A 17,317-nucleotide genomic window follows, 5' to 3' on the forward strand; every position below is an offset into this window, starting at 1 on the left:
CCGCCCACTGCTGGTGGGGGAGGCTCCAGGTCCGCCCACCGCTGGGGGGGGAGGCTCCAGGTCCGCCCACTGCTGGGGGGGAGGCTCCACGTCCACCCACTGCTGGGGGGGGAGAGGCTCCAGGTCCACCCACTGCTGGGGGGGGCTCCAGGTCCGCCCACTGCTGGGGGGGGCTCCAGGTCCGCCCACTGCTGGGGGGGGGAGGCTCCAGGTCCGCCCACTGCTGGGTGGGGGCTCCAGGTCCGCCCACTGCTGGTGGGGGAGGCTCCAGGTCCGCCCACTGCTGGGGAAGGGGAAGCTCCAGGTCCGCCCACCGCTGGGGGGGGGAGGCTCCAGGTCCACCCACTGCTGGGGGGGGAGAGGCTCCAGGTCCACCCACTGCTGGGGGGGGCTCCAGGTCCGCCCACTGCTGGGGGGGGAGAGGCTCCAGGTCCGCCCACTGCTGGGGGAAGGTGACCTGAGGGCCCTGCTCCCCGCCGGCCTCCTTCCCCTGCGGAGCGGCCTCACCTCTCCACGGTCTCGCAGAACAGCACGATGACCTCCTGCTGCACGTAGTACTCCCTGGGCGACTTCACAGGCACCATGGCAGACACGTAGCTGCAAGCACAGCGGGCAGGTGAGGGCGGGCGTCCCCGCGTGTCCCCCGCCCGAGGGCCCCTCGAATGTCAGCTTCCTCTGCAGCCTCCCAGCAGGGCCGTGAGGTCAGGCCTGGCCCGGCGCCTCCTGGGCCCCCAGCCCCGTCCCGTCCCGTCCGGGCCCTGACCGCCCCCTTCTGCGACATCCCTCCAGGCACCGGCCCGAGTGAGCGCGTGAGAATGAGTGCAAGAATGAATGCGCGTGTGGGGGTGGCCGGCGCTGGGAGGTGTGGGCACGGGGGCCTCACGGGCAAGTGACCCTTCGTCCCACCGTCCCCCGGTGAGAACGTGTCTCTCTCCTTCCGAGTCAGGAGCTCTAATCCCTCCTTGTTATAAAAGCTCACTTAGGAGAGGGCGCGGACAACAGCCGTGTGTGCCCCCACCTCCTGAGAACCGCCTCTACCATCCGGGCTGGTCTCCTCCAGGTCGTCGGGTCACACGAGGGACAGCTGTCACTAACTGGGACCACTGCGGACGTGGATTTTGGGTCCCACTTTTCCTCGCCTACCGCCAGCGTCTCCGGGCCTGTGGCAGCTGGCGGCGTGCCTGACTCCCGGGGCCCCGGGCCTCCCCGAAGCCCTGCCCGTGTCCTCCGGGGAAGGGGAGGGCGGCCCCGGGGGGAGTGGGTCTCCAGGCACTGGCCCGACAGCAGGCAGGAGGGGACGGGTGGAGCACACAGTGGGTGGTGGTGCTGGGGGGGGGGGCGCCCTGTGATCCTCGCAGATCCCCTAACCTGGGGAGGTGCCCTCGCCCTCATCCAGGGAGCTGGAGCGTCCCCGGGGCCCAGGAGCCACGGCCACCTCTCCCCTGCTCTGCTGTGTCCCGGATCCGAGTTCATGGAGGTGAAGTGAGGTGACGCTCTGGGTTTGTGGGGTGTTTGATGGGACGAGGGGGCAGCTGGCGACCAACAGCCCCATATGGTGAGTCCAGGCACCGGGGGAGAGGTGAGCCCAGGCACTGGGGGAGGTGAGGCAGGAGGTCAGAGGGGAGAGGTCAGAGCCAGGAGGCTAGGTGGGGGTGGGGGTGGGGGCAAAGGGGAGAGGTCAGAAGAGGGAAGAGAGGCATGAGGTCAGAGGTCAGGAGTCAGAGGCGAGAGGTCAGAGAAGTGAGACAGGTGATTAGAGGTGGGAGATCAGAGTCAAGAGGCAGGGCGGGGGCAGAGGTGAGGTCAGAGGCTCAAAGTGAAGCAGGTGATCAGAGACAGGAAGTCAGGGGCAGGAGGTAAGGGAGGTGATCAGAGGTGGGAGGTCAGAGGCAGGAGGTCAGGGGCGGGAGGTCAGAGGCGGGAGGTGAGGCTGGAGGCCGAGGGAACAGCAGCGCCCCAGCGACACGCCCACCCTGGGTGACCACTACTTGTGGAACCTCCGGGTCTGCAGCACTGGGGTGCGTCAGGGAGAGGCAGAGGGGGCGGGCCGGACCCCCAGCGGCCCCAAGGTTGGGTCTCCAGGGCTAACTACGTGGACTGACGGCCCTGGACGGCCATCGATGGGCGTGTGCAGCTCGAATACTGGGACGCGCTGCGGGGCCGGGGCCTCCCCCTCAGGGTCACCTCAGCTCGAACTCGGCGAACAGGACGTCGAAGTGCCTCAGCGCCTCCCTCATCTTCTCCGTGTAGGTGTTGAGGTCCCGCAGCGCCTGATCGCGGAGGGCGCCCCGCACGTCCTCCAGGCTGCGGGTCAGCTCCTTGGCCAGCGGGCGCATGGCCATGCTCTCCAGCTCGCGGTTCATGATAATGGAGCCGGCGGCCAGGCACTGCGGGCAGAGACCACGGGCCGGGTCACTCAGAGCCCCACGGCGCCCGACCTCAACAGCTGTGGGGACATGGGACAGGATGGCACACGAGAGGTGGCCGGGCTGGGCTGTGACCCTCCCCCCCAGGCCCCGCTCCGCGGAACACCTTCACCTCCTACCGCTCCTCGCTCTGGGGCCAGTGGTCTCCCCTAAGCCAGAGCAGCCACGGCCATGACAACACATACTCCCCCTGTGGCTGACGGGGTCCCCACACGACCCAGATGTGTGGGGGGGGCTACCCACTGAGGCTCTTGGGTCTGGGAGCTCCGTGCAGGGGCCCCCGTCATGTGACTCCTGCCCCTCCGTGCCCAGCCCACAGATGGGGGGGTGCCTGGGAGCACCCCCATACCACATTGGGGCGGCACTCGGGGCCAAACTGGCTCCCCGACATCGCTGCCCTTTCTAAGCAGTAAAGACACCCCGCTTTCACAAACGCCCACGGGCCTTCCTCTGAGTGTGGGAAGCCCGGCTCCTGGGTGATGAGGAAGGTCCCTCGTGCCCGCACATCTGCCCACACCTGTCCTGCGCTGCGGGAGGCAGGTCACAGGTCTGAGCGAGCTGTGTGCACCTCCCCAGCCTCTTCCTCATGTCCAGTGACCTGAGGTGCTCGTCAGACCCGGGTCCTGGCCGAGGGGCGGCCACGCAATCCCCGTGTGGAGCCGTGGTGACGTGGTGCCCCCCTGCCCACCTCAGGCCAGCACCACCTCAGCCACTCGCCCTGTCAGCAGTGACCCAGAGAGGAGCCGGGGCTACAAGCACTTTCCGGGGGGCAGAGCGCGGGTGTCGCCGATCTCCCACCCCCTGGAAGGGAGTGTGGAGCTGGCACCGGGCGACACGGGGCAGACGGTGCCCAGTGCCACCGGGCCCAGGGCCTACATCAAGTCATGGCTCCATGGCTGTCCCTGTCCCTGGAAACCAGAGAGAGGGCTAGCCTGCCTGGGGCCCCCACACCAACCGGGGCCTCGGCGAGGACGCCCTCCCACCAGGCAGTTCGGAGGAGCAGGGGGGGAGGGGCGAGGTGGGGGGCCCACGGCCACAGGGCCAGGCTGGGCCAGAGGAATATGGGGCCTCCCAGGGGCTCATCGGGAGGGAGGCGGAGGGGGAGAGGCGACAGGCTGCGAACCCCAGCACGGCCAGGGGAGGGGTCGCAAGGTGCGGGCAAGGCTGGTCCAGCCACCACGGGGCGGGCACCCTCCTCACAGGCTGCGGTCTCCTCGCTGGGAGATGAAGATCAAGGTCTGAGGGGCGGAGAGAGTGGTGGCTCCATTAAGGCCCCGGAACACAGCTCTCAGCGCCCCGGGCAAGAATGACGCTTCCTGTCAGTGGGCGAGGGAAACGCTGCTCCTAATTTAGGATTATTGCCGGTAATAGCCACCTGTAGACCCTTCGCATCTGGGGCCTGGGAACCTCATAGAAACTGCACAGGAAGCTGCGTGTCCATACTGGCTTGTATAGATCTGGGGGGCCCAGGTTCGTGGCCCTCGCAGACCTCACGGGGGCGTGCGGCCTCGTCAGAACGCGCCGTCCGTAACCAGTGGCAGATGGGGCTCTTGAAGGGGAGACAGCAGGCCCTGCCCCCGCGGGTGCTGCCCAGTACCCCGCACCGTGACCCTGGGCCCAGGCGGCTGCCCGCTACCTCGGCACCGAACCACAGCTGGCCTGCCAGGCTGTCATGCCGGACCTCCTCAGGGAACTTGACGCAGAAATCCCGCGGGGCTCGGTCCTGGGGGATGCACACATCCATGATCTGGTTGATGATGTTCAGCACGTTGTCCTGAAACAGAGACGGAGGGGGTGTGTTAGGACACAGCCCCGCGGGCGGCTGTCCGGTGCCGCCTGAAACCAGAAGCAGACGGTGCACTTTCCCTTGAGGTCACCAGGGTGACACCAGGGTGACACCGTAACACACCCCTGCTTCCCTGCAACTGCTACAGAGTTCACAGGCTCCGGAAGCACCCGGAGTGGAAGTCCTGCCCCCTTCCCCATGCCCGTTCCTCACACTCACGGAGGCACGTGTGGCCAGAGCGCGGGCAGCGCCGCGCACGTTACGCTGTGATTTCCTCTGCTCCCCGGAGGCCGGGGGGAGCCTCCCGCGTCACCACGCAGATCTTCCTTGCCCTCCGCACCGGCTGCTGACCGCACGCCTTCGTCTCCCTGCTGACCCGCACCCGGCTCCCCGCAGCCGAGCCCCCGAGGGCGGTCCCCGAACCCGTCTCTCAGAACACCCGGACATGCACTTGCGACGACAGAGCTGGGGAAGGGGCCCGGCGAGGTGGACAGGCACACAGAGAGCTCCGTCTGCACCGCCAGCGAGCCTTACGAGCCCGTGTCCCCCTGCGTCTGTTCACAGCACGGACAAGGTCTGCTGTCGGGAGGAAGGCCTCCGAGGGACAGGATGTGAAAGCAGCCTCCTCAAACCCGCCACCGAGGACTCCAAGGCCTGTCCTGTTCGAGGGCCTCCCCGCAGCACGAGTGACCTCAGGAAGCAGGCCTGGGGGCAGAGCCACCATCTTCTCTCAACCTCGCGTCACTGCTTGGTAGACAGAGCAGCTCAAGCATCGCCTTTGACTCCTCTCGAACCAGCAGATCACAGGTCATGGCGACAGGAAGTCAGCCAGCGAGGAAGAGGTAAGAGGTGCCCCCTTCCTCCCAGGAGGTGGAGACCCTGACTCCGCCCCTCACGCTGTGTGACCCCGGAGGGCGGCTTAACTTCTCTGACCCTCCAGGCAGCCTAGAAAAGGAGATTGTCGGAGGGCTGTGTGAGCTGGAGTCTGTAAAACCCTTGGCTCCGTTTGGCCCACGGCAAGTCTTAATACGTGGTAACTTTCGTTTTCAAGACTCTTGAAAATTATTTTTCTTAATTTCCTCATGTTCAAAACACAAAGGATGAGAAACTGTTTTGAACTCTTTGCAAATATACAGGAAACATGCTCATTTTATTGCTTCTTAAATCACATTCCATTCTTTTCTTAAAAGTATCCTGTTCATTACACATCTACCATTTACTGTCTAGAATTATAGGAACATTGGAAGTTTAGTTTTTTCTTGTTTTGTTAAAGATAAAATTAAGGCACGTTTACCACAGGAAAGTTGGAAACAGTGGAAAGCACAGAAACAGGGAAAGTGTCCTCGGGGGAGACACTGCCCGTTTGTCTTCCGTCTTGTATTCTGCCGCTGTCGCGGTCACACGCTTACCTGTCTCCGCAAGCCCCGCCTGTGACGGACAGCCGCGTACGGTCCCAGCACACGGGCCATCCCGCTAACCCCCCGACACGGACCGCGTCTCCACTTCTCCACCACCGCAAACAGCGCAAGCACACAGTGGCGCTCCGCACTCTGAGTGTTTGGTTAGTTCCCCAGGATCCGCTCGTTTCCAAGAGTGGAACCACGAAGTCAAGAGCATGAAGTGCATTCACAGGCTCTGATCACAACTCACTGAACTGCTTTCCGGAAAGACTGCACTAGTCCAGTCGGCACTCTCACCCCTGGAAATTTTGTATGTCAACATCCTCCTTTCCACAGTCTAAGCCCTGAGTTTCATTTCTATGAGGAAGCAGAGGGGCGTCTGGGGGGCTCAGTCAGTTAAGCATCTGACTTCAGGGGCGCCTGGGTGGCTTAGTCGGTTAAGCGTCCGACTTTCGCTTGGGTCATGATCTCGCGGTTCGTGGGTTCGAGCCCCGCGTCGGGCTCTGTGCTGACTGCCAGCTAAGAGCCTGGAGCCTGTTTCAGTCTGTGACTCCCTCTCTCTCTGACCCTCCCCTGCTCATGCTGTCTCTATCTCTCTCCTAGAAATAAATAAAACATTAAAAAAAAAAATTAAAAAAAAAAAAAAAGCATCTGACTTCAGCTCAGCCCATGGTCTCACAGTTCATGAGTTCGAGCCCCGTGTCAGGCTCTGTGCTGACAGCTCAGAACCTGGAGACTACTTTGGATTCTGTGTCTCCTTCTCTCTCTCTGCTCCTCCCCTGCTCACATGGTTTCTCTCTCTCTCTCTCAAAAAAAAAAAAACAAAAAAAAAAAAAATTAAAAACAAAAGGAGCAGCTATGGAAGATCACCACAGGTGGGAAGCATCACCTTTCTAATGCAAAAGTCAACACACTAAACCCTGAAGGAAATTCTGACTCACAACACAAAAAGTAAAAATAAAATTCAACCAACGTCAGGTGCGTTGGGTGGTGCTGCTGTGAATTATTTTAAAGGCTTTCTGGGGGGCACCTGGGTGGCTTAGTCGGTTAAGCGTCCGACTTTCGCTTAGGTCATGATCTCGCGGTTCGTGGGTTCGAGCCCCGCATCAGGCTCTGTGCTGACTGCCAGCTTAGAGCCTGGAGCCTGTTTCAGTCTGTGACTCCCTCTCTCTCTGACCCTCCCCTGCTCATGCTGTCTCTCTCTCTCCTAGAAATAAAATAAAAACATTTAAAAATAAATAAATAAATAAATAAATAAAAATAAAAAATAAAGGCTTTCTGGGTAGGAAAGCCCCTTTCTGGTGATTCAATAAGCTTATGAACAAACGGGCAGTCGCAATAGTTAGCGCTCGGTGGGTGTCTGCTATTAGGAGGGGCCAGGGCTCTGACCTCCTGCAGTTGCTGGGACCCACCCCCACCCTGCCTGGCCGGCGGGACGTCAGCCGCCCTAGGGTGGGGGTGGGTCTCCTAGCCTTGGCGGAGTCCCCAGTGCCCAGAACCGTGCTGAACAGAGTGTGCCTCAGCAAGTGGCTGCGGGGCCTCCGACTCCAGCCAACGTGCAGTGACAGGAACGAATTGGCCTCCCTCAAGCAACAGCAGCAGTGAGGGGAAAAGCAAGACAATAGCTCCCAAGACACGGCCACCAGGCAGCAAAGCAGCCCCGAAGGGAGAGACACGGGCAGGGCGACAGCTCTGGCCACCCGGCTCGCTGCCAGGGCGACGTTCAGGTCCCGGCCCAGGGGAGGGCAGCCAGGCAGGACCCAGGAGACTCCCCGAGTGAGGGAAGGGCTGAGAGTCCAGGGGACGGGGGCAGTAGAAGCGAGACGCCCTGAGCCGGAGGCCAGAGAGCCGCCCGGGGAGAACCGTGTGGGTCCGGGGAGGCCCGGGGAGGACACCTGCCTGCAAGACCAGCAAGGAGGCGCCGCACACAGTGGAGGCAGCGGCGGCCCGAGCTCAGTTCTGTTCACGGGGCAGCGGGCAGAGCGCCCAGCCGTGTCCTGCTGCGGTGGTGGGGGTGGCCGGCGCCAGACTAAACTCAGCTCCGACCCCCCTGACATCTTTAAAAAGCAGGATCCAAAAGGATCAGACGGTTTCCAAGTAACCAAACTGCATTACAAAACAAAGCACAAAAAGACTTGTAGGAGTGCGAAAATATTCAGCTCCCAGAAAGGCGAGATTCGTAATATCAGACGTTTAATAAAATCACCAGGCTTGCAAAGAATTAAGATGACACATGATAAAAAGAGAACTCAGGCCGACCTGATGCAGGTGGTGCAGTGGCCACTGGGGGACGTGGAGATGGTCCTCACAACAGACTCCCACGTGTCCCCAAAGTTAGCTGAGAACACAAAGAAAAAGGGCCCACGCTGATCTAGGAGAATTACAGTGTCTGAAAGGAAACAGAAGCCACTGGATGAGATTAAGCCCAGATGAGACATTTCATTAGAAAAGAACAACAAACTTGAAGACAAAGCAAAACTCTCCAGTGAGGGTGGGAACGAAACTGTAACAAAACAGCTCATCGCCGAGTGTCAGGCTTCAGCATGTCAAGGGGGGGGGCGCCTGGGGGCTCAGTCGGTGAAGCGTCCGACTTCGGCTCAGGTCACAGTCTCACAGTTCGTGGGTTCGAGCCCCGCATCGGGCTCTCAGCACAAAGTCTGCTTTGGATTCTCTCCCTCTCTCTGCCCTTCCCTTGGTTGCTTGCTCGCTCTCTCTCTCTCAAAAATAAATAATAAATATAAAAAGAAATAATGTCAAAGGGGCTTATCACTTAAGACCTGAAAGAAGGAAGGGGACAGAAAAAAATCTTTGAAGGAGTTATGTCCAGCTTTTGTCCAATTTAATGACCAACAGCAAACTCAAGGTCCAAGAAATTGAATGGACCCAAAGCACAGGGAACATGCAGAAAGTTGCACAAATCACAGCATGATAAAACTGCTAGAAACCAGTAAGAAGAGAACACTTCCCATGTAGTAAGAGGAAAAGATGCTACACACACAGAACCAAGCCTCGGTGACCCTGGATTCCTCACTGGGAAGGGGACAGGTGAGAAGACACCGCACGCCGTCTCCCGGGCACTGAAGATCCGGAATCCCAGGATCCCAGCCCGTCGGGCCAGCGCCGTGGGCAGAAGGCCCTGACAGCCAGCACCGCGCTCAGCGGCGGAACCGCGCGCTTTCCCAACGACGATGTGCAGACCCGGGTGTCCCATTCAACGCCTCCGCGGGCGGCTGCGTGGGCCTGCACAAGCAGCTGCTCTATTCCACACAGAAAAGTGCACCTAGAGCCGCCCCAACAACTTCAAAACAGAAGAGCCAAGTTGGAGGTCTGACACGCCGAGACAAGACACGGGGTACATCCGCTGCCCTGGTCGCGACAGCGTGGCATTGTCCCGGAGACGGAGAGAGCAAGGGAACAGAACAGTCCAGAAACAGACCCACACGCATCTGGGTGCTGACTGCCAGTAAAGGCGTCATTTAGTACAGAAAGTACAGTCTGTTCGGTGGAGAAAGGGAAGTCTTTTCAGCACGTGACTCTGGCACAACTGAAAATTCATCCGCAGAAATGAATTAAAAACGGTGTGGACCTCACACTACTTCCGGACGTTAGGTCAGTGTGGATCACCGTTCTGAAACCACAGAAAACACGCGGGGGGGAGGGCAACCTGATGACCCTGGGCCAGGCCAAGACTTCTTAGCACGCCAGAGACATGACCTACGGGGGGGGATGGCTAACTGCCCTTCCTCAGAATCCACAGCCTACGTCCCTCACAAAACCACACAGAGGATGAGAGGACGAGCCCCAGCCGGGAGCACATAACTACGTCACAGTCCGACACAGGCTGCGGTCCGGAGTATGTAAGGAACGCTCAACAGTCAATACGGAAACAATGCAATCGCTGCGAGGAGAGGGTGCTGAGGGGCACCCCAGCCTTGCCGCGGAGCTGAGCAGCCCTCCTGGACTCCCCCGGCCTCCGGCCTCCCTGGGGGACAGCTCCTGGCCAGACATCTGGCCACACACGCACCCAGGGGCAGCGCCCAGCGGGCAGGAGGCTGGGGTCTGCACGGAGGGCACTCCAGGGACCCCTCTCTCCCCGACAACCCACCGTGCCTCGGTGGGCGCCAGCACCTTCCCGCACGGGGAGGTTTGGGGGTGCCCTTCACCAGGTGCGGCCATGTCCACGGGGAGACCTCCAACGTCACAGCACAGAGCTGCGGCCAGGCGCGCGTGCTCCCACCGTGACCCCGTTAACTAGCCACGCTTGGGTACTAGGTCCGTTAGCACACTGTGCCATTTAATTTTCTTCGCTGAAGCATCTAAAATTATACTCCCTTGACACCCAAAAGTTACAGTGTGACTGAAGGAAAACGGGTCGATGACACAGTCCAGCCCAGAGCAACTTCAAGCCCATTTGCACCACGAAACCCAAATCCCACGGCACTAGTGGCCTGGGGCCACGGTAACACAGCACCACAGCCGGCGGCTACTCCTCTCCGCCTGGAGGCGGGAGTCTGAGATCCACGCGGGGGCAGGTTGGTTTCCCTCCTGGGGGGGGACGACTGTCCTCTCCCCGTGTCCCGGCACCGCCTCCCTCTGCGTGTCTGTGCCCCACACTCCCCTCCTCTTACAAGGGCACCGGTCAGGCCGGATCGGGACCCACCCGTAGGACTTCGTGTTCCCTTAACTATGTCTTTGAAGACTGGGGTTCGGACTTGAATGTATGAATGGGGGGTGGGGGGCACGGCTCAGCCCTCACCACAGTCCTGGATTCACTTCGTCCTACGGAGCTATGATTTTTAATCCTTTATGTTTTCTGAACCGAGCAAGAGAACACACACAAATGCCATCCGAAACCCATCTGCACACTCACGTGTGCCCCGGTCCACAATTTTCATGAAGAAGGTCATTTCTGTGAAAACCAATGACTCAGCCTCCTACGGTCAGACCAGCCAGGCGGAACCACCAATGGGGTCCTGGGCCTTCTCCACCCTAGCCGCTCTCAGCCCCCACCCCTGCCACCTCGCCCCGCCTCTCCCCATGGGCAGCCGTCGGAGAGCCGGGCTCGCAAACAGCCCACGTGCTTCTCACAGTATCGCTCTTGTAAGAAGAAAAAAGGAGGCTTACTGGTTTTTTTTTTTAAAGTATTTTTAAAAATGTTTTTAATGTTGATGGATTTTTGAGAGGGAGGGAGACAGAGCACAAGTGGGGGAGGGGCAGAGAGGGAGACACAGAATTGGAAGCAGCTCCAGGCTCTGAGCTGTCAGCACAGAGCCCAATGCAGGACTTGAACCCACGAACCACGAGATCATGACCTAAGCGACCTCAATTGGACACTCACCTGACTGAACTCCCAGGCGCCCGGAGGCTACTGGTTTTAGAGCAGCTACTCTGTACCTGGCATTTTCCTGGAGACTTTATGTAACAGACCCCATTACAGGTCAGCAAAGTTCAAGATACTACATACCCCAGCAGCGCCTGGGTGGCTTCGTCAGTAAAGTGTCCGACCTCGGCTCAGGTCATGATCTGAGTTTGTGAGTTTGAAGCCCACCCATGTCGGGCTCTGCTGACAGCTCGGAGCCTGGAGCTGCTTCGGATTCTGTATCTCCCTCTCTCTCTGCCCCTCCCCCTCTCACATTCTGTCTCTCTCTGTCTCTGTCTCAAAAATATATAAATGTTGGGGCGCCTGGGTGGCTCAGTCAGTTAAGCAGCCGACTTCGGCTCAGGTCATGATCTCACAGTTCGTGGATTCGAGCCCCGTGTCGGGCTCTGTGCTGACAGCTCAGAGCCTGGAGCCTGTTTCAGATTCCGTGTCTCCTTCTCTCTCTGCCCCTCCCCCGCTCTCTCTCTCTCTCTCTCTCAAAAAACTAAATAAATGTTAAAATATATACATATATAAATGTTAAGCAAAAAACATTTTTAAAAAGATACTACACACCCCAGGGGTAGGGCCCACACCCCAGGGGTAGGGCCTGCAACACACCTTCATTCAAGAGAAGTCTGCTGGCTCGGGATGGATGTGGATGGGCCTCCCGTGTTCTAGAGCCCCAGAAGCCCCCAGCCCGCCTGGAGCTGGTGAGCAGGCCGCATGGGAGAGAAGTGGCGACAGCTGAGCACTGGCTGCCCCTCACCTGCCCTTCACCTGCTGCGGTCTCGTGGGCGCCACAGCCCACCGGGCTCCCACGTGCACGCCAAGCACCTGTCAACTGCTAGCTGAGCAGGCAGATGGTCGTGGAGCACCGGCTCCCGTTCTGGCTGGACCCGGGGTGCGTGAGGCCCCCAGGACTCACTGGTGAGAGGAATCAGACTTCCCAGCAGCAAGGCCACCCCCGAGTGCCTCTGTGGAGGCCCTCCGTGCCCTGAGGAAGACCGGGCTCCCTGAATGTACCCCCACCCTGGAGCCAGAGCACAGACTCGAACAGAACTGAATGGCGCCCAGCCAGAGACCCACACGTGGACACCTCCAGGGGCCCCTGGAGAACTGAGCCAGGCCAGGCCGGTGCCACCACACGTGCCCCACACAGATGCCACGCTCTGCTGAGGTCTGTGCTGGAGTCCAGGGGGCCTAGGGGCCCCGAGACACCCAGACAGGGAGATTCAGGGACCTATCACCGAGGCCAGGGTCGGACAGCAGGGGGCCGAGGAGAGCTCCTGTGGGCAGGGCCGGGCCACCAGCCTCAAAGCCGAGAAAGTCACAGCTTCCAGCTGCTTGTCCCTGGTGGCCAAGGAACGTCAGGGGCCTGGGGCCCTTGAATCTGGCCTCCAGTGACCTGCTTAGGATGAGAGTGTTATAAAATCAAGGCCACCAAGTGGCCCTGCAGAGTGGGCTGCGATCACGTTAACTGCCATTCCCCAGACTGCGCGTGGCAATGGCACATGGGCCTGTGGACAAGCTGCCCTCCCTGATTCCCGCGACCTGGCAAACCCTGCCCCCGCTCAGCCTGCCTCCTTCTGTGACCCTGTCCACCCTCCACAGAGGCAGACCCTCCAGTGCCTGCTGCTGAACGAAGGAATGAGTGAGGGAATGGATGGACAATCAGACGAACACGCCAGCACCATGATAGTCTCATTGAGTGGGAAACAGCAGCCAAATCAGAAAAGACAAAATGCCCCACTTTAAGACAGATCTTAGAAATGACAAGCACTTTCCAACCTAAATGCCTGAGCTCTGTCGAAATCTGCTCTGGCAGGAGCCCTACAGCCCACGGGGCCCCAGTAAGCAGCCAGTTAAATATGTTACCACGATGAGTCTCCATAAAATCGTGGCGCGTACACGAAGGCACTGCTAACCCCTCCTTCCCGGACGGGGGGCAGAGCACGCAGCCGGGACCCGCGATTTCTCCCTGTGCTGTCCGGGTGCAGCGGCTCGGGCAGCAGGCCCTCCAGAGCCCCCCGGGCGGGCGTCCGGGCCCCCGGCTGGTGACCAGGGCAGCCCCCGCGCCTCACCTGTTCACGCCAACGCCGTGTCCTGCGGACACCTTCCTCCCGGGGTCTGTGGTTGGGCCGCGCCAGGGAGAGGGGCCAGAGCCCTGCTCTGTGTCTCGGATGCGCGCCCTGGTGGGCGAGACCCCACCCGACTCCTGGGAGAGGATGCTGGCGGCCGGCCCCCCACATGTGCTGACCTTGCTCTGTTTCCACTGGGGTGAGTCCCAGTCGTGGGCACAACTCTGCCGCGTCCTGTGTCCCAGTGAGTCACGGCACCTGGGCCGGGCCTGGACCCTGACCCGGGGGTCGTAAAGAGAGGAGGGAGAAATTAAAGACGCTCTTGTTGCTGTAGAAGCGCAAGGTCCTTTTAGCTTTGTGTTCCTCGAAGAACGTCGCCTTGCCCTCGCCTCATTCTAGAGCGGGTTTCCTTTCTGCTGTCACCTTGTCAAGGCTCCGCAAAGCACCCGATGCAGCTGCCACCCATCAGGTCAAGGTGTGTAACTTGCAGCTACACCAGCCAGCGGACGGGCCGGAGCAGATCAGGGAGTCCCCTGCAGGGCAGGGGGGACAGGTGGGGTGCAGGCGGGGGCGCCAGAGAGAGACCCCCAAGCTGCACGGTCAGCGCACCGCGGGCACGAGGAGGGATGTTCTCGGGGGGGGGGCATCAATAGCCCAGCAAGTCCAGAGACCCCCTAGGGGAGGGGAGGGGCTCCCGGTCACTCCAGGGCCGGCCAGGGCCTTCTTGTAAGAACCAAAATCCTTGTCTAACTGCCCTGATGCTTAAAACACACACTGGAACCACCCCCCCCCCCCCTGGGATCTGGGAAGCGCACCCCAGCCCTGCTCCCAGGCAGAGACGGTCCAGTGAGACTTGTGGGCAGAATGTACCAAGAATGTTCTGGAACTCTGTGAAAGACCCTGCCTGTCACTTGACAACACTGAACCACGCCTCATGAGCTCACAGCGGTCACTGGCTAACTTGGAGGACATTTCTGGTGTCGCTTCCTGGGCCGGCTCTGAACCGTGCAACACGGCGAGAGTCCGAGCCTGGCCCGCAGCCCGGTCCCTCTCCCCTGCTAGCTGCTTCCTGGCTGAGACCCTGCTGGCTCCTGCTCGCCCCACCTCCCCCTTCACCTGCGAGGCAAGGGTGCCCTGCGCAATCTGCACTTCGGGACTGGCTGTCTTCCCCACGCTGTCCTGCTCAGGGTCGTGCGTCCCGCAGGCCCGGTGCGTGGCTGGACCAGGGGGCGCCCGGCGCGTCGGCCAGGCCGGCCTGAGGTGCGCTCACAGGGTGTGAGCAGGTGGCGGGGCCTGGGCTCCCCCACGACGGGCCCTCGGCCCCACGGCCGCTCACCTGGCAGGAGCGAAACTGGCTGACCAGCAGCGTGCACCGTTGCGGGTCCTTCCGCCCGTCCAGACTGTCCAGCTCGGCGGCCACCTGGTTCAGCTCCTCGTCCGCATAGTAGAACTTGGCGAGCAGCTGCGGGTCCGACCTCTGCGGGGAGAGAGGCGCGGGCGTGAGCGGAAGCATCGCTGTTCCCAGGCCCAACCCCCTACGGAATCTTCACGCGGCTCGGAGCCCGACCGTCCTGACCCCCTCTGCGTTTCAGCCCACTTCTCCGAGGGCCGCCGGGCTGCAGGGCCCAGGGGACAGCGTCCTGTGGGGAAGCCAGGCGTCGAGGCCCAAAGCCCCCGTGGTGGGAAGACGCACAGACCAGGGGCTCCGGGAGGGCGGGGCGTAGGGGTCAGAGGGAGAATAGATTCTAATCTCCTTGTTTCCGCCTCAGATGATAAAACCCCGAAGCTGTGGGACGTGAGCTCGGGAAAGTGTCTGGAAACCCCGAAGGGGTACAGTAACAGCCTTCTGCTGTCACTTCAACCCCCAGTCTTAACAAGGGGTTTGTTTCTAGAACGAGACTACGACACGCAGCCGGTGAAGGACGTGGGCCAGACGAACACATCACAATTCCTCAAATGAAGCCTGACGGACGGTGCTTATAAGGGGTTGCCATCCCCGAATCTGTTCTCTAGAATCTTCTCAGCCCTCAGCCCGGCTTCCATCCCCCAGAAAGTGCCGGTGCTCTGTTGCAGGAGGCCCCTCCCTTGAAGGGCCTGCCCCGCCCCGGCCCCCCGGGCCCCTCCCTCCACACCCGGGCCTCAGGCCTCTGCACTGGCCGGGGCAGGAAGGACCGGAGTCTCCAGGGCCCAGAGGAACCCAGAGCAAAAGTGACGATGCTTCTATACGTGGCGGCGTTCACGGTCGTGCAGAGAAAGACAGAGGAGAGAGAGAGACTGCAAGCCAGGCAGGCGTTCGAAGGTGCTGGGAAATCACTCGCACACGCGCACACACTCGCAGCACAAGGTGGACGCGACCCCCCGTCCGCTCCACTGGAGCCAGCGCACGGTCGTGCCTGTCGCCTGGTTTTGTTAAACGCAGGATAACACGTCCTTCTCTCCCATCTCAGGTGCCCCTTGGCTCTGGCGTTCCGCCCACTCCCCTGCGTGGCCCCTGGGGTGCCCTTTAGCACCTGACTCGGTCAGCTCTTGAGCAGGCCCAGGGGGAGCCCCCAAATGAGGCGGAGCCGACCCACGGGCGGGGGTGCCCAGCTGAGTGCCTGCCCGGGGCGGGGGGGGGGGCGGGGGGGGGGGGGGGGGGGGGGGGGGGGCGGGGGGGGGGGGGGGCAGGGGGTGCGCAGAAGAGCAGCAGGAAGCTCTAGCCAATACTCCCCATCCACTCGCTGTGCCGGCCCAAACCTGCATCAGCGAGTTTCATCCCACCAGAAGAATCTGGTTAAAATGGCTCCAANGGGGGTGGTAGGGGGTGGGGGGGTAGAGGGTGGGCGGGGGTTAGGGGTGGGCGAGGGGTGGTAGGGGGTGGGGGGGAGGGGGTGGGCAGGGGGGATAGGGGGTGGGGCGGTAAGGGGTGGGTGGGGGGGTTAGGGGTGGACAGGGGGTGGTAGGGGGTGGGGGGGTAGAGGGTGGGCGGGGGTTAGGGGTGGGCGAGGGGTGGTAGGGGGTGGGGGGGAGGGGGTGGGCAGGGGGGATAGGGGGTGGGGCGGTAAGGGGTGGGTGGGGGGGTTAGGGGTGGACAGGGGGTGGTAGGGGGTGGGGGGGTAGAGGGTGGGCGGGGGTTAGGGGTGGGCGAGGGGTGGTAGGGGGTGGGGGGGAGGGGGTGGGCAGGGGGGATAGGGGGTGGGGCGGTAAGGGGTGGGTGGGGGGGTTAGGGGTGGACAGGGGGTGGTAGGGGGTGGGGGGGTAGAGGGTGGGCGGGGGTTAGGGGTGGGCGAGGGGTGGTAGGGGGTGGGGGGGAGGGGGTGGGCAGGGGGGATAGGGGGTGGGGCGGTAAGGGGTGGGTGGGGGGGTTAGGGGTGGACAGGGGGTGGTAGGGGGTGGGGGGTAGGGGGTGGGCGGGGGGTGGTAGGGAGGGGGGTAGGGGGTGGACGGGGGGTGGTAGGGGGTGGGGGGGTAGGGGGTGGGCGGGGGTTAGGGGTGGGTGGGGGGTGGTAGGGGGTGGGGGGGTAGGGGGTGGGGATGCGGCCCCGGCTGGGGCACGGAGGTTTTCTGGGGCTTTTCCAGGGGAGTCGAGGAGACAAAAGCCTCTTCTTTCACCCGCTCACCCAGAAAACGCTGCCTGAGCACCACTGCCCGGGGTGCAGGGGTCAGGGGGGCACGACCTGGGATGAGACAGACCCAGAGCCCCGCCCTACTGGGACCCCTGTACCCCACACCCTCTCTGGTCCCGGGAGCCGGTGTGTCCCCTCAGGGGGCTCAGCTGACGTGCTGGGTTCCTGTCACTCCAGAGAGGGTGACCAGTGTCCCCTCCGTGATGAAACAGGATCAGGATTAGGGTCGGGGCTGGGCGCTACTTTTGTGCCTCTTTCCTGCTCCACTGACTGGTGCTGTGGAAAGGGACGTTCCGAAGGCATCACGAGGCCCTTCCCCTACGGGCCTAGAGCCGCGGGGAGGGGTGACGCGGCGGGCAGGGGTGACGCGGCGGGGAGGGGTGACGCGGCGGGCAGGGGTGACGCGGCGGGGAGGGGTGACGCGGCGGGCAGGGGTGACGCGGCGGGCAGGGGTGATGCGGCGGGCAGGGCTGGGGGCACCCTCCGAGGCCTCGGGGCTGCTGACTTTCAGATGAGGCCCTGAAGCCTCGCTCTTTGCTTCTCAGACAAAGTCCCAGAATTGTGACTGGGCCCCCCTGGGGGCTGCCAACTTCCCCTCCTGCGGTCCTGGGTCCCGAAAGGAGGGGAGCGCCTCAAACAGAACCTTGTCACCCGTTCCAC

At 62.0% G+C, this 17,317-nt stretch overlaps 1 protein-coding gene across 2 annotated transcripts in view; it reads right to left on the reverse strand.

Moving 5' to 3' along the window:
- Positions 1 to 17,317, reverse strand: part of ZFYVE28 (zinc finger FYVE-type containing 28) — a 112,291-nt gene that overhangs the window by 45,745 nt on the left and 49,229 nt on the right. Inside the window, exons 2-5 of one of the 2 annotated variants that reach the window (XM_039232154.1) lie at positions 14,389 to 14,529; positions 4,063 to 4,200; positions 2,185 to 2,387; positions 508 to 597 (exon numbers count right to left, since the gene is read on the reverse strand). In XM_039232154.1, coding sequence (XP_039088085.1) covers positions 508 to 597; positions 2,185 to 2,387; positions 4,063 to 4,200; positions 14,389 to 14,529 — 572 coding nt within the window. Of the gene's footprint in view, positions 1 to 507; positions 598 to 1,018; positions 1,053 to 2,184; positions 2,388 to 4,062; positions 4,201 to 14,388; positions 14,530 to 17,317 lie in introns of those variants that run through there. The other variant, XM_039232155.1, reaches the window with a different exon arrangement.

This window comes from Hyaena hyaena, unplaced genomic scaffold (assembly GCF_003009895.1).
Source record: "Hyaena hyaena isolate Hyena2069 unplaced genomic scaffold, ASM300989v1 scaffold_63, whole genome shotgun sequence".
Classification (NCBI taxonomy): domain Eukaryota; kingdom Metazoa; phylum Chordata; class Mammalia; order Carnivora; family Hyaenidae; genus Hyaena; species Hyaena hyaena.